We start from the raw sequence: 13,812 nt of genomic DNA, 5'->3' as shown, positions 1-13,812 counted from the left end.
AGGCACTTATGCGCAAGGATGAATCACCTGTCCCTAAGGAAGGCCTTATCCCACCCAAAGTCTCTCCATCGACTACAAAGGGAATCCGGACTGAGTTTGTCATATAAATTGCTGCACTGTTGCCTTGTAAAGTTTAGGTTAGCGGAATCCCATCTCTTTGGCCATAACTCAGTGATGAATATGTACAAAAACTAACCATGACAATATTTCAGATAGAAGGATAAAGAGCAAACCATGAAGATACAGGATGTCGTTAGTAATGAAATGCTTACTATAGCTGATGTTTAATAAACCAAAGTATCTATTTTATCAAAAGAATGCTAACCATAGTTAACATGTGACTTTCAGGAACCTTAGTAATCTCCCTGACAGATGCATGTCTTTTCCAAAAGCTTAATTACATCTGTAGGATCACTTTTGAAGACCTGAGGTAACACCTAAACACAGGAATTGCTTACAGCTTTTTAATATTCCCATGCATAAATCACATCTTCAGACTAAGGACTTGAAAAGCAGTGGAAGCATATGGAGACTTTCTTATTTTAACACAAAAAATAAGGTTTAATTATGTTTATTGGAGGTGTACAGAGTTTTTCTGGGCTCCTGTTTAGGCTGAACTCTTCTTGCCATTGACTAGGTAGAGGATTTCACCTTGGAGAGTTGTCAGTCTGCCATCTTTCTGAAACACTGCACTTACTTAATGTGAAATTTGTTTCGTTGTAAAGGCCCAACATGAATTCTGTGCTGCATCAGGTTTTGGATTAAGTAGTGAACCTCGTATTTCAAACTATCTCCTCCTAAATGTAGGCCCTAGTTTTACCTAGCTGTTCTTAGACTTCAAGCTTCTCTCAATGTAGAATATGGACCTGCTGACCGTTCCATTTTCTGTTTCTTCTGCTTTTGCACAGTGTCAGTCTGTTGACTGAATCTTTTGAACATCTTCATTGGTCTACATCTTAAACACCTTGAGGAGATGTGAAATCACAGAGAAAATGTATTTTCATGTTTTAAATTTTTTTTCTAGCTAACAAACATAACAAAATATGCAGCTATAAGTTACAAAATAACCTTTTTTCCTTAATGGTGTCAAAGATATCTACTAAGTATTCTTCAGCAAAATACCGGACTGGGACTGTTGAATTGGTGTGGCAGGACATCTCTGAGAGTGTTGATTTGCACTCATAAGACCGCTGTGAAATTCAGGGGAAAGTTCATCAGGAAATATATTGTATAAAAGATTTCTGAAAAGTATACCTGATCTAAATGAATCTTGTGGGCTTCTTGTACAAGTAACGGAGAGTGAGGTGCACTATGAGAAAGTGATTAATTCACATGTTTCTAGAATAAATGGCATTTATTCACTTTTCTAGATGCTTCACTCTCCATCGGCAAATCTTTGACAATGACTTCTGACTAGACACATAATATTTTGACGTTAGGTTAACCTTAGCCTTTCTCACCCCGGGGTGTATACCAACACAAATTCACTCAGTTCAATGGACATAAGATGTTTTACACCAGCTGAGAGTCTGATTCACTCAATCTTGCCCTGCCTCTGTTGTTCTAGCAAACTTTCAGGTGAAACATTTACTCTCAGTATGACCAGCGCTCACCTCTTTGCTGTATAATAAAGAGCAACTATTAATAGTTTCTATACAGACACTACCCAAAACCATAAATAGCATCAGCCATAATTACAAAAATTTAAAAAAAAATAACCTTTAAATCCTTGATTGCGGTGCATCAGCAAAAGCACAGAACAACCACAAAAAATTCTACATGCAACAGGAACTAAACGAATGCTTGCTCCCTGGTTACTACCCCTCTGCTAATATCCATTCATTTACTTGCAACATGCGTCATACAAACACAGTAATGTCACAGGATTGCGTACACTTACAGGGTAATGGTAGATAGTTCTGACATCTTGCAAGAGTGCTGGTTAGCCCTCTTAGGCTTACAGTAGCATTTCTGAACGCAGCTGCTAAATATGACAAGATTAGCATTTTTTTCAGCATATTGTGAACAGGCCAAGGAGGTCACTTTCAACACATTTCATGAGACATGTCACAAAGATGGAAAGCGGACATGACAGAATGAAATTATAGCACAAACCAGCTGCTTGACTGAAGCAAAAATAAACAAAAAAAATTAAAATGCACTGGCTGTCGCCGGCAACTGTGATGTGTTGATTCACAGACAAACCAAAGATTGAACAACCTGGAGGCAGGCGGGCAGCGTTACGAATCCAAAATACACACGACCTTTGCAGTCTGGCATTGTACGGAGGGTAACAGAACAATATAGTAAATGAAAGTTGACTGCACGCTTGTGGAGAACAATTAGTAACAGAATCTTGTAGGATGGAGATTAATCTAAGATGAATTTGGATCAGATGTTCCTCATTTTCATGTGTAAGTACCTAAGGTAGTGTGGACCCCTTCTTTTTAGTGAAGAGTACTATTAAGGACATCAAAGCATTTTTTTGCCCAGGTTTCTTACGCATGGGGAGGGGAGTTCAGTATGGAAACGGCATGTCTGACTGGTAATTCAGAGGTACCGCTTCTGGTTTTGTCACACACACTAAGACAAGTGTGGTCATAAAAGCAGCAGGCACATATACTATGGACCAGGACCATGATCTCCACATGTTGTATTCTAGAAAGAGCTGCTATGGAGAATGAGATGTTTACATTTACAACTAGCCAGAGAGAGGCTAATTTAAATCAGCTGTCAAGAAGGGTAATCTGAAACAACATGGGAAGGCATTTTGAGGGATCTTGTAAGAGATTTTGTATCTGTTATGATGGGCTGAAAAACAAGAGAATTGAAAATACTAATTTCTTGTCAGCTTTCAAGGGGAGATTTTTTGTTCTGTTTTGTTTTCAACACACGGTTATTTTGGTGGGATTCACCTCAGGGAAGGTCGGGTATTTATAGTACAGATGTCGATAAGTAAACTGGACATCTTTGGACCTTTGAGAATCATCAGAGAGAATAAGTAGTTGAGAGAGAAATACACACTTACTGGTCAGGGTATACCTGACCTATTTTAGACGTCCACTTTAGGTTGGGATGAACAGCACACCAAACACCATTGACTACCCTGACTAAATCCCCATTGACTATAAAGGATAATATAACAATTTTTTAAAGCAATTGCCTACAAGGTGAACATCTAACTTTATTCAAACAAATCAAACTCTGTTTCTGTTGCTCTGCTAATATGCATGGTCTAAGATTTGTGTTCACCTAACCATAGATGGAAGATGCAGTTTATAAGCTGAACAGTAAAACAGAATAAATTGAAAACAAATTAAATTTCTCCCTACTGTTAACTCCTTCAAGCCAATCCCATTTGCTAGTTTTATTTTGTTTTGTTTTGTTTCCTTTTGGGTAATCAAAACCTGACAACTCGTTTGTTATTAAAGATTATAGCATAAGAGCTAGAAAGAATACAGTATTGTGGCATGCACACATCCAGCAAATAGAAATAGAAATCATGTTTCAGCTTGCAGAATGAATCTCATTTCTTGGATGATGCTAAGGAAATAAATGTGAAAATGACTGTTCCTTTTACAGTATCACTTCTGTAATAAAATTTTGCACTGCCTCTTTTTTTCACAGAGCTGAGTTGTGCATTAATTGTCAGATAAGACTGCTCAAATACAAGGAGGGAAGTTTTAGAGATAGTTCCTTTTTACTGTGACTGAGACTCTCAGAAGTGACTATGGATTTTGAGTGCCTCATTTTTTGATCACCTGATCTGAAACATATTTTATCAGACCAATTTTTACCACAAGAGGGCTGCTCAGCATGTATTGAAAAGCAGTGCTTATGAAAACATTTTAAGGTACATAACCTGAAAAAGAAACATCTAAAAATCAACAGTCACTTTGAAAACTCTTAGTCGTGGGGTATTGTAGGGGGTTGTGTTCTTCAATGACATGATTAATGTTGCTGTGGTAATCTGGGAAAAAAAAATCCGCACCCATGTTTCCTTTACTTCCTATGCCGTGTTTTATTTGGCAGGGATTGATTTTCATTATAAGTTTTTCTAGTGAGTAGACCTAACACGACAGCACTTGATATTTGCTAGAATTATCAAAAAGGACAGACTTGATTATGAAAATAGTATCTAAGAATTAACTGCTGCTCCCTACTCAATGAGGGGATGTTTACACATGGGCTTTTGATAGAAAACTTTGCCAGCACTTCTTAAGAAAACATTAATAACTTAGTGCTGTTAACATTTTTTCTGCCATCCTATCTAATTTAGATAGGATCATGTCTCTGATGTTAGACATTGTAAAGTGATCTTTAAAGTACAGAACTGAAAGAAATTTTCTTTCCTCCCCTCCCCCCCTTTTTTAAAAACTTTATTTATTTATTTATTATCAAAGTAGAAACATTAGTGGAAAGAAAGGGAGAAAGAGAGAAGAGACAGAGGGGGCAGGAACCAGAAAGAAATGGTAAGGAGGAAAAACCAGCCAAATAAGAAAAAAATAATATAAATGAGGTTATGGATATCAAAACAGTACATGAATTAGGGCAGGATCCTCAGATCTCTGTAGGCACACACAGAATGGAATTGGTCACATCTAACTATATGTATCCAAGACGAATTTAAACTGAACTATCACCTTTAACTCACTCAATCACGGAAAGAAACAGGCACTTCCAGAGGCTGAGCTGACCTGTGTAACAGAAGCATCTGAGACATACGGGACGCATTGTCTTATAGAGGTTCCCTAGTCTCTCTGTTTGACCATAGACGACGACTAGACTGCTTAGATTAAAAACGAGACTTTAGACAGCTAGAGGCAAACAAGCTGAGTCTCACCGCATGTGTCCTGTGCATGGACTGCAGCTGCATCTGGGAGGAAGAGGGAGGGTGCTAGGGTGGAAGGGGAAAGAAAAAGTTAAACATTCCCAGGATTAAATGAGTGTTCTATGATGTGGCTTAAGACCATCTTGTCAGACTGAACACCCTGACGTCTGGCAAGTTAATGCAAATGAGAGAGTACACAAAATCGAGGCAAAGGTGGTTGCAATTCAATTCTAAATACTCTGTAGGTTTCTCAGAGGTGCTTAAGAGAAGTAAAATGAGCATGCTGATTCAGGGCAATGAAGTTACGCTCTATTACCAAGTCCATAATGAAAAAGATCAGGATTCTGGGTTTAGGTCATTAATAGCACACAGGGAATGACAGAGTGTGAGCTGCCTCTGAATATGTGGAAGGGGAGTCCTTTGGGAAAACACAATAAAGGTAGAATTTGATTCACACAAATTAAAACTGTGCCTCAGTAAGAATCTTTGTGCACCCTGCTCAAGTAATTCTGTGTAACCTCACTACAAATAGGATTGGCAACCATGTAGTAGTAGAAAAAGGAATGTTGAAACAAGTCAATGAAATAAAGTACTGAAAAATACGTTAAAAAGTTAACCAAAGTGACAGTAGAAAGATTGTATGGGCAAGAGAGGGAAAAAAAATTATTGAGCCATACCATCTATTATTTATGCTATGCGCCTACTTACCTATAGATGATATTGTTATAGATTGGCGGACTTCTTTTCCTTGCTACTCAACAGCTAAGGATTTCCTGAAGCTAGAATTCTTTCCTGGGCAAAACACCAACTAAATTTACAAAAACCCTGGACTTCACAGCTCAGATGTAAACACTTTGGAAAACCGAACTTATTCTGTGAGCAGAAAACAGACTACACAATTCCATCCTGCCTCAGTGACTATGGGCCCTGATCCACTGTGTACAAGAAGACTCATTCATGACTCTCATCCAGACACAGAAAAAGCATGGGTGCTTCTCAGCAAAGTTCTTATTTAGTTCCCACTCATCTAATTTTTGAAGTTAATGATATAGCTGTATGCCTTTTACCTTGTCATCCCATGCTAGATTTGCAGTCAGTGGTGAGAAACAGACCATAAATTGAGATTTATCCGACCTATTTTAAACAACTTGTTTAGAATCATGTAAATTGTACCAAGGATTTTATTCTCTGGACTGGGTAGATATCTACTGACTGTTGAAGGAGCCCAGCATGATTATCTTATTAAATCAGGTGGATCCCATGTTGTCTTGCTGAAAGTTGTTAGAGCATTGTTGTGCTCTTCATAAAAAGAGGCAACTCTGTTTTTCTACCTTTCAGTTGAAAACAAGTCCAAAAGTCTTAGTCTAGTCATCTTTGGGCAAAGTCTTAGTCTCATTACCTAGAGCTCTATTTTTTACTGCTAAGACCACCACACCAAAAAACCCTTTCTCCTGACCTCTCTAAGGGGTCTGAGGTATTCCAGAATCATCTTCTGACACCTGAGAATAATCTGAAAACAAGTTGGAAAAAAAGAGAAAGTGTGAGGTCTCCTTTACAGTCCTTGTCTTAAACACATTAAAATCAGTTGACTTTAATGGGTGGTAGTCATTTTTTTTTCATCTGACTTTCTGGTCTCTATTTTTAGGGCTCTTGCATTGGTTTAACATGTGAGAGGTCAGCTTTGTTTCTCTTTGCTGTTTTGAGTAGGTGTGTGTTAGGCAACTCAGTGGATTGCTTTTCTTTCCGGTGATTTGGAGGAACATAAAGAAGATTTGCATTTTTTTGTGCCGATGTACTTGCAAAGTCTATGAACTTCAAGTTAAAAGCTAGGACGTATGTAAGAAACCTCATGAGGGTCTTCTATGGATTTCAAAGCTCCTACATTATAGAGAACATTTAATATCCTCTATACACTTTACATGAGTGTGCTTTTAATTCCACTGAAGTTAGGTTTAAAACTATTGTAACTGAAAGCTAACATGGTAATTATAACAATAATTTGACAAAGAAACAGTATGTCTGTGAGGAAACCACTATCACCTCTCCAGAGGCTGAAGCTGGATTACTGCTCGCAGACTACAGCTGTGGCTGAAAATGAATGTTTAACAAATATGAATTTGGACTGGCACTTTTTGTCCAACAATTCCGACTTTTGTGCAGAACTGAGGCTTGAAGATGAAACAGAATGGTCAAAGAGAGCCAAAAATAATCTCTAGCCTGTTCATTCTTGGCTTTGCTAACCTCTATAGGGTGGACATGCAAGGATGATGAAAGCCATCAAAGATCAAATAATGAAGAGATAAAGCTTAATATTTAACTGTGCTCTAGAGAAGAAAGCTGGCAATAGAGAGCAGAATACTTCCATCAAAAACAGTCTTTAAATGAACTGTAGCTTCAAGGCTACATGTCCTGATCCTTCCTCTGCATTAACTCTTGATATCCTATTTTAACAAGCTAGGTTATTCTCACTGACTCCAGAGCATAAAGTAATGTCACACATTATGGAATAATTCTGATGGAGGTGCAGTAACATAACTGTAGTGTAGAAGACAATAGCATGTTTAGTGAGAAAAGGGTACCACACCAAATGAGATTCTTAAATGGTTTTGAATATAGGTTTACTGTTTGAAATGAAGAATATGCATGTCCAAATCCATATGTAAAATACCCAAGAATGTGATTAGCTCATTATCCTTAAAACAAACATATGAGCAAAATCCACAGAATATTTATTGTCACAGTCTGCCACAAGAAGTGGATTTTCAAGCATTATAGACAGGTTCTAGTCCTGCCAGCTGGCAGAGCTCGGCATCGGTATAACTACACTGAGTTTATATAATTTGCAGCTCTGAAGCTTCAGTTACATTGTTTTGCCTCACCTGCCTTACATGTTATATCATATCCCTGCAGAAAATAATCAAAGTTTCAATCCATCTCTATAACCCTCCTTAATGAAAAAAGAGAATGCTGCCTTTGCCGAAAAGTCCTGGGCTGGCAGACATTTAATCAGCTGAACAACTCCAGTGTTTTCATTGGAAATATATAGGAGGAATTACAGTTTGGAAATCTCTCAGTAATGATACATGTGCACAGCAAATGAGGTCCTAAGACTGTGATGTGAATCAGATGCACGACTTCAGATTGGTCTGATCTTGAGGTAGTATACATTTGTCTAAACCACCTTCATTGAGACTTAATTCAATATTAAGCCATTGCAATCTGGTGGCCTTTGAGTGTGTACTTGTACTCTCCAAGGCAGGAAGAATTTGCTCCTGGACAATTAACCAATTACCTAGTTTGCACCACACAGTTCCCTTTATGCACAGTGTTAGTTACAAGAGCCTCATGAGAAGTTCACCCTTCCAGATCAAAAAACCTCCTGCACGGTGACAGCACCATCTTTCTTGTCCCTTCTACACCTCAGAATCTAAGGACTATGTACTTGCTTGGAGTACATCCTAATAATTCTTCAGACATAAAACTAAAACCACTGGATGTGAAGCATGCTAGCTGCTGAAGTGAGACACAAGAAATCAATGGCAAGGAGAAGCAGAGACACTGAGGGGAAATTAAACTCCTTTTGTTCTCATATGGTAGAGGCAAAAACGTGAATGGTAGCAAAAAGTAAATGGAAGACCATGGATGCTGGTGTGCATCAAGCTTTGATGTAAATCAAAAGCACGTTCAGGATCAGAGATGTCAGAATTATAGCCCATTGTCTGCAGTCTCGCAACAACTGCTGCATGACCAGTTGCTTCAACTCCACGTTTATCTTTACACTAAGTAACCGATTCAAAGAAACAAAGGTGCAAACTGATTTGGGGATAAAATTCCAGATCTATCCCTTTCAGCCTAACAATGCATTCAAAACAAGAAACTTCGCTACGAGCAATGCAGGAGGGAAAAGGAAAACAGCCAGAACGGTCTAATTTGGATGCTCCCAATTTAGCTCTCAATTTGAGGTTTCTGAAAAATTATCTGACTCTCCAAAACAATTATCTTTCCCGGTAAGTAAGCTACCTTGATAAAGGATACAACACTGCACCCAAATCCATGGGTAATTCATAAAGATGCATGGCCTTAGGCACGGGACGTTCTCTATCTTGCTGATCTCCATGACAACTGAAGTTTATCAATACAGATCAAAATTAGGTTATTCACTTTGATGAAGGGCAGTGATTTTAGAAACACATTTGAGGTCTGTACCCCATTTTCTTTAGGAAGGCTACATTATTTTTGCAAATCAGTAAACTTGAATGTGTGGCAGAGGTTAGAATATTACAGACAATTTAGTTAAGTGTAGTCAGTCTCACATTAAAGTAAGAAGCTTTATATTGTGCTTTATATTGCTAAAGTATTTGTGAACTTTTAAAAAGCAATGCTGGAACAATTTTAGATATATATAGCATTTCAGACAGTACATGTGTAGGCAAAGACCTATATTTACACAGGTGCACATGCACAGACACAAACACTTTTATATAAAGCACTCTGGCTTGAGCCTTCAGATGTTGAGTGCCGTTCCAATAGCAGTTATGGCAATCAAGCCACGATGCTTTAGGTACTGGCTTTGAAAGACATTTAGGTCTGAAATACCCAGATACATGCTACTAACATTTCAATGGGAATTCATAAGACACTATTTAGCCTTTTTTTATGCCTAAACCTCCTTGGAAACAGGACTGTTAGGGCTAATCCAACCCTTGAAAGAACTGCTGAGAGGGCATCAAGATTTACATTATTGTTTCTTCTTAAAAAATGGAAGGGACATTTCTATAAAGAGAACCACACTGTTGAATATAACACGGCATTGTTCTCTCCTTCCCTAACCTGCACACCTCCTTGATCTTTCTAGAGAAGGACCATCTATTACTGGCTTCTTTTTTAATGTAAACATGCTCTTTTCCAGTTTGTGGCTTGCTCTTGTAACAGATGGGGAAAAAAGTCTGTGCTCCCCTCATTTAGGACACAATCTGTGGACAAAGAACTTCATTCTCTAAGGCTGCCACCGAGCATGGAGAATTGTTAAGCACAAACTCAGGCAGATTTTAAAAAAGTCAGCTAGTTCATCAACCACATAAATCAGTGTTGTATCCTTTCCTCTGCCCGTATATCCACTGAAACCATAAAATTGCCCATAAAAATACCTTACAGCAACATGCACAAATAGTGTTTAAAGTCAAAGTCATCCTATTTTTCATTGCTACTTCAAAATTGAAAATAACAGGAGTCAGCCTCCATCATACAGACATCACTTGAGCAGGCCAAGGCACAAAGGACTTGCACTCTAACCACCTTCTAAGGATTTCAAAATAACAAAAGCAGATCACTTTTTAACATTACATTCACCACAGATGATCTTGTAACTGCAAGAAATAAGTTCTGTAATCAGTGATTTCAAAATCAGATCCTGTCAAAGCTCCAGTAAAGCACCTGTATGTCATTGGAAATGGATGGGATTTCCTTTAAAAATATTGATTTGCTCTTCTGGAATATCCCTTTGGGAAATCGCCCATGAAATAACAAAACCACTTTCAAGGTGGACATAATTTTAGGTCTGATGCCATCATCACTGTAAGAATTTAAAAGATGCATACCGGATGAAAGGACAGTGCTTATGTTAGGAAGCTAGATTTGACAACCAAAGATGTATGTTCATGTTCCTCTATTTGCCACGGGCACAAAGGGGGATTTTGAGTAGCCCCCTTTGTGTGTCATACCCTCAGCTGTTCAATGAGAATAACAGCTCGCAGGAACATTATAAACACACTAAATATTCTGCGCTATTTGGTTTTACAGTAGTTGAGACGACAGCAAATCTATGGATAGATAATCAAAGCAGAATAGGTTTTTCAATTACTTTATCTGAAAATAAATAAATCCCTGTGTAATTATGTTCTTGCTAATTATGGTACATAGCCTACATGATCTTACATTCCTAATGGGTACACCCAATTTTTTTCCCAATCCCTACTTGAGAAGATTTGGCACAAATTAATACCCTCCTCCCCGCTAAAAAATCCAAAACAGAAACCAAAAAACCTTTAAAGCAACACCCCAAATAATAATTTGCCTTGGGAAATGTAAATGAGAAGTATAGTAGTTGTGAATGAGAACATTTTCTCTAGAGCATTAAATAAGTCCATCAAGAATTAGTGTCGATCAAAGTAGCAAACATCTACTCTCCTAGCATTTCTTAGAAACGAGAACTAGGTCCTTGCTGATCATGCACTGACATGAAATGATCATCGTCTATTTTTTCCATGGTATTTTCTTGTGGTAGAAAAGGATTAGCCCAGGGACACAAGCTCCTTTTGTTGCTGGGTTAGTGGGCATTCCAGCACTCAACTGATAGTACCTGGGGCTAAGAAATTAAAGTGCCATACTAAAGAATATACTGTTCATCAAACATCTGCCATTTTCATGTCAAAATGAGACTTTGGCATAAAGACCCTGTCAATAATTATTAATACTGGCAGTCTAAGCACTTGCAGCAAGACAAAGCGGTAGCAGAATGAATCATTGAGTGTCCAGTGACTTTGTAGGTGAACTGTAGAGGAGTGTTGTTTACCAAAACATTTGTGTTACAACATTGCTTTTCCTGCCCTAACCCTCTAGGTTGCACCATATGTAAAATCATACCTACCTATGATATATGCCATGTTTCTCCTTTCTTTCCAGCAAGATGCTGATTGGAGGAATGACGTAGACCTGAATTAGCTAGATATATGTGGGGTTTATTTTCTTTTCAATGAGTTTTCAACATGTGATACAAAATTTATGAAGAATCTGTTAAAGCAAAAGCAGAAACAAGCTTCCCCCTCCCAAATTATACTATTCATGATAAACTGGAAATAATAATAATAAAAAAAAAAGAATATTTTTCAGTTAAATGTGTTTGATCCTTGAAAACGAATGAGTAAGCAAAGACTTGATGGAAATGTGTGGGCCTTTTTAACCTTAAGGGTTATTCCAGCATGCATCTACATCATGCATACCTACTTAAATACTGTAGTGGTTTATGGTGGAGATACTGTTAGATGACCTTTTGTCTATAATGAATCTTTCAGCAATGCAAAAACGCTCATGAAAATAATAGCGTGGATTTAAGTTTTGTGTAGGTATTTCTATAAGAATATGGCTTTTTGGGGGGGTGATTGTACTCTCTCTCTACAACAACTGGACCAAAACCAGGATGCCTGAAAGCAGATTCTGGCATGTGATGTTACACATTATTGGCTGGATTTCTCACAGGAAAAACAGTGAAGCCTTACCGTATGAATTTATTATCTGTTTCCTAAAATTCCAGCCAAGGAACTGATATATGAAAATCCATGTAAATAATGTGGGCCTGATGTGGCACACTGTGTGATGAACCAGCCATGGTAGGGTTGTGAATATGTGTTTCCAGTCCCCAAAACGGTGAGTGCACATTAGATTCGTGAACTTCTGCTGTGGTGCTACTTGGCTTTCAGCATACGCTGTAACAGTGTCCCTAAATAATCTACTACTTCAAAATATTTACAAACTGTACAACTGGAGATTGCTAAAAATCAGGCTGTTTTCTGTTTAGAAGCACGTTAAGTAAAATCTAACTGGATGGAATATACAGGTACAAATACAAGAAACTGTTATTTGTACTATAGGATTAAGCATGTCACGTCCATGACCACGGCACATTACAATTTTTTATGCAATAAATTATTTATGCAATTCATTCACCAGATGGGGCAAGAAACCTGTCTGAACTATGCAGATAGTTGTCTCAATTACACTAGGAATATAATCAATATCACTTTATGCTTCCCCAGCACCAGAGCTTCTCATTCAGATAAAAATCTATTGCCTTTGCGTTACTGGTCTTGCTTTGGTTTGATGCTTAATTTGGTGGAAATATTCAGGGCTGACATGAGATTAACTGAAACCAGAACATGGTTCAAGAAACAGCGTTATGTCTTTTTTATGCCTTTGGCAGTTCACTCCTAACACTAAAAATTACATAATGATTATGATGACTATTGGGAGGAAGTATGAAAGGTGCTTAAGGTTCTCAGAAAAAAAAACCAGAAAGAATCATAAAATTAAAATGAACATTAAAAAATGTGGCTTCTATTTCCTTTTTAATTCCTACCTCAGCTGATTAGATATTTTTTATTAATCTAGCCCCCAGTCATTTCAGCCATAAGGAGAAGTTTCTATCTAAAACATCAGTAAAAAGAAGATGGAGTTATTATTGTTCTCTCAGAATCTGACATATTTTGAGCAGTTCAGTCTGAAATGGGATCAGCAGCGTGCAGGCAGCTTTGAGGGGGAACTAAATACGTGAAGAAAGACCGATTAGACATGAGACTGGTAATGAATGACTGAACAAACAAGTTGATAAAATGCGAGTTTATAATCACTAAAGCATTTGACTGCTGCAGAAAATTGTTAGGAATTTGCTATGTGTTTCCAAGTTTTTGTCAGCCTAAAGGCAAAGGCTATTGCATATAATGATCATCAGGTTATTTAGAGAGAAAGTCTGACTTTTTATGGGAGTAAAGCACTCGTTATTGTGCTGCAAATTATGCAAATTATACAAATTATTGTTTGATTTTTTTAAAGCAAGTCTTACATTCTCTAGTGGCTACACTACATTAATTAAGCATTAGTTCCCCCGTAGTGCATTCTTCTGTTGTGCTCCTGTCATAGCTCGCAGCTAGCTTCAGTAGTGGGAATTTTTAATAATGAACGCAAAGTGGTAACAATATATAATTAATCTTTGAATTTAAGCACATCCCCAAGGCTTTTAAAGTCAGATACAGGCTTAACTGATTTGCAGAGCCATGACCATAGTGTCTATAAAATAGAACTGGAGGTGGATTTTCCTAACAAAAATAATCATTAAAAGGGCCTGAATGTAAACATATACCTTTTATATAAGAAGAAAATAAATCCTACTCAAAGTCAATAACTGAGTTTTTGTGGGGTCTTTTATTTTC

General features: G+C 37.6%; 1 protein-coding gene across 6 annotated transcripts in view; it reads right to left on the bottom strand.

The window, feature by feature from the left end:
* Positions 1–13,812, bottom strand: part of ADCYAP1R1 (ADCYAP receptor type I) — a 142,513-nt gene that overhangs the window by 10,462 nt on the left and 118,239 nt on the right. For 4 of the 6 annotated variants that reach the window (XM_030010029.1, XM_030010030.2, XM_041122681.1 and 1 more), the window contains one exon: positions 1,901–1,984. The exons of the other annotated variants lie outside the window; for them this stretch is intronic. In XM_030010029.1, coding sequence (XP_029865889.1) covers positions 1,901–1,984 — 84 coding nt within the window. The remainder of the gene's footprint in view (positions 1–1,900; positions 1,985–13,812) is intronic. 6 annotated transcript variants of the gene reach the window in all.

This window comes from Aquila chrysaetos, chromosome 3 (genome assembly GCF_900496995.4).
Source record: "Aquila chrysaetos chrysaetos chromosome 3, bAquChr1.4, whole genome shotgun sequence".
NCBI lineage: Eukaryota > Metazoa > Chordata > Aves > Accipitriformes > Accipitridae > Aquila > Aquila chrysaetos.
This window is presented reverse-complemented; position numbering and strand designations above follow the sequence as displayed.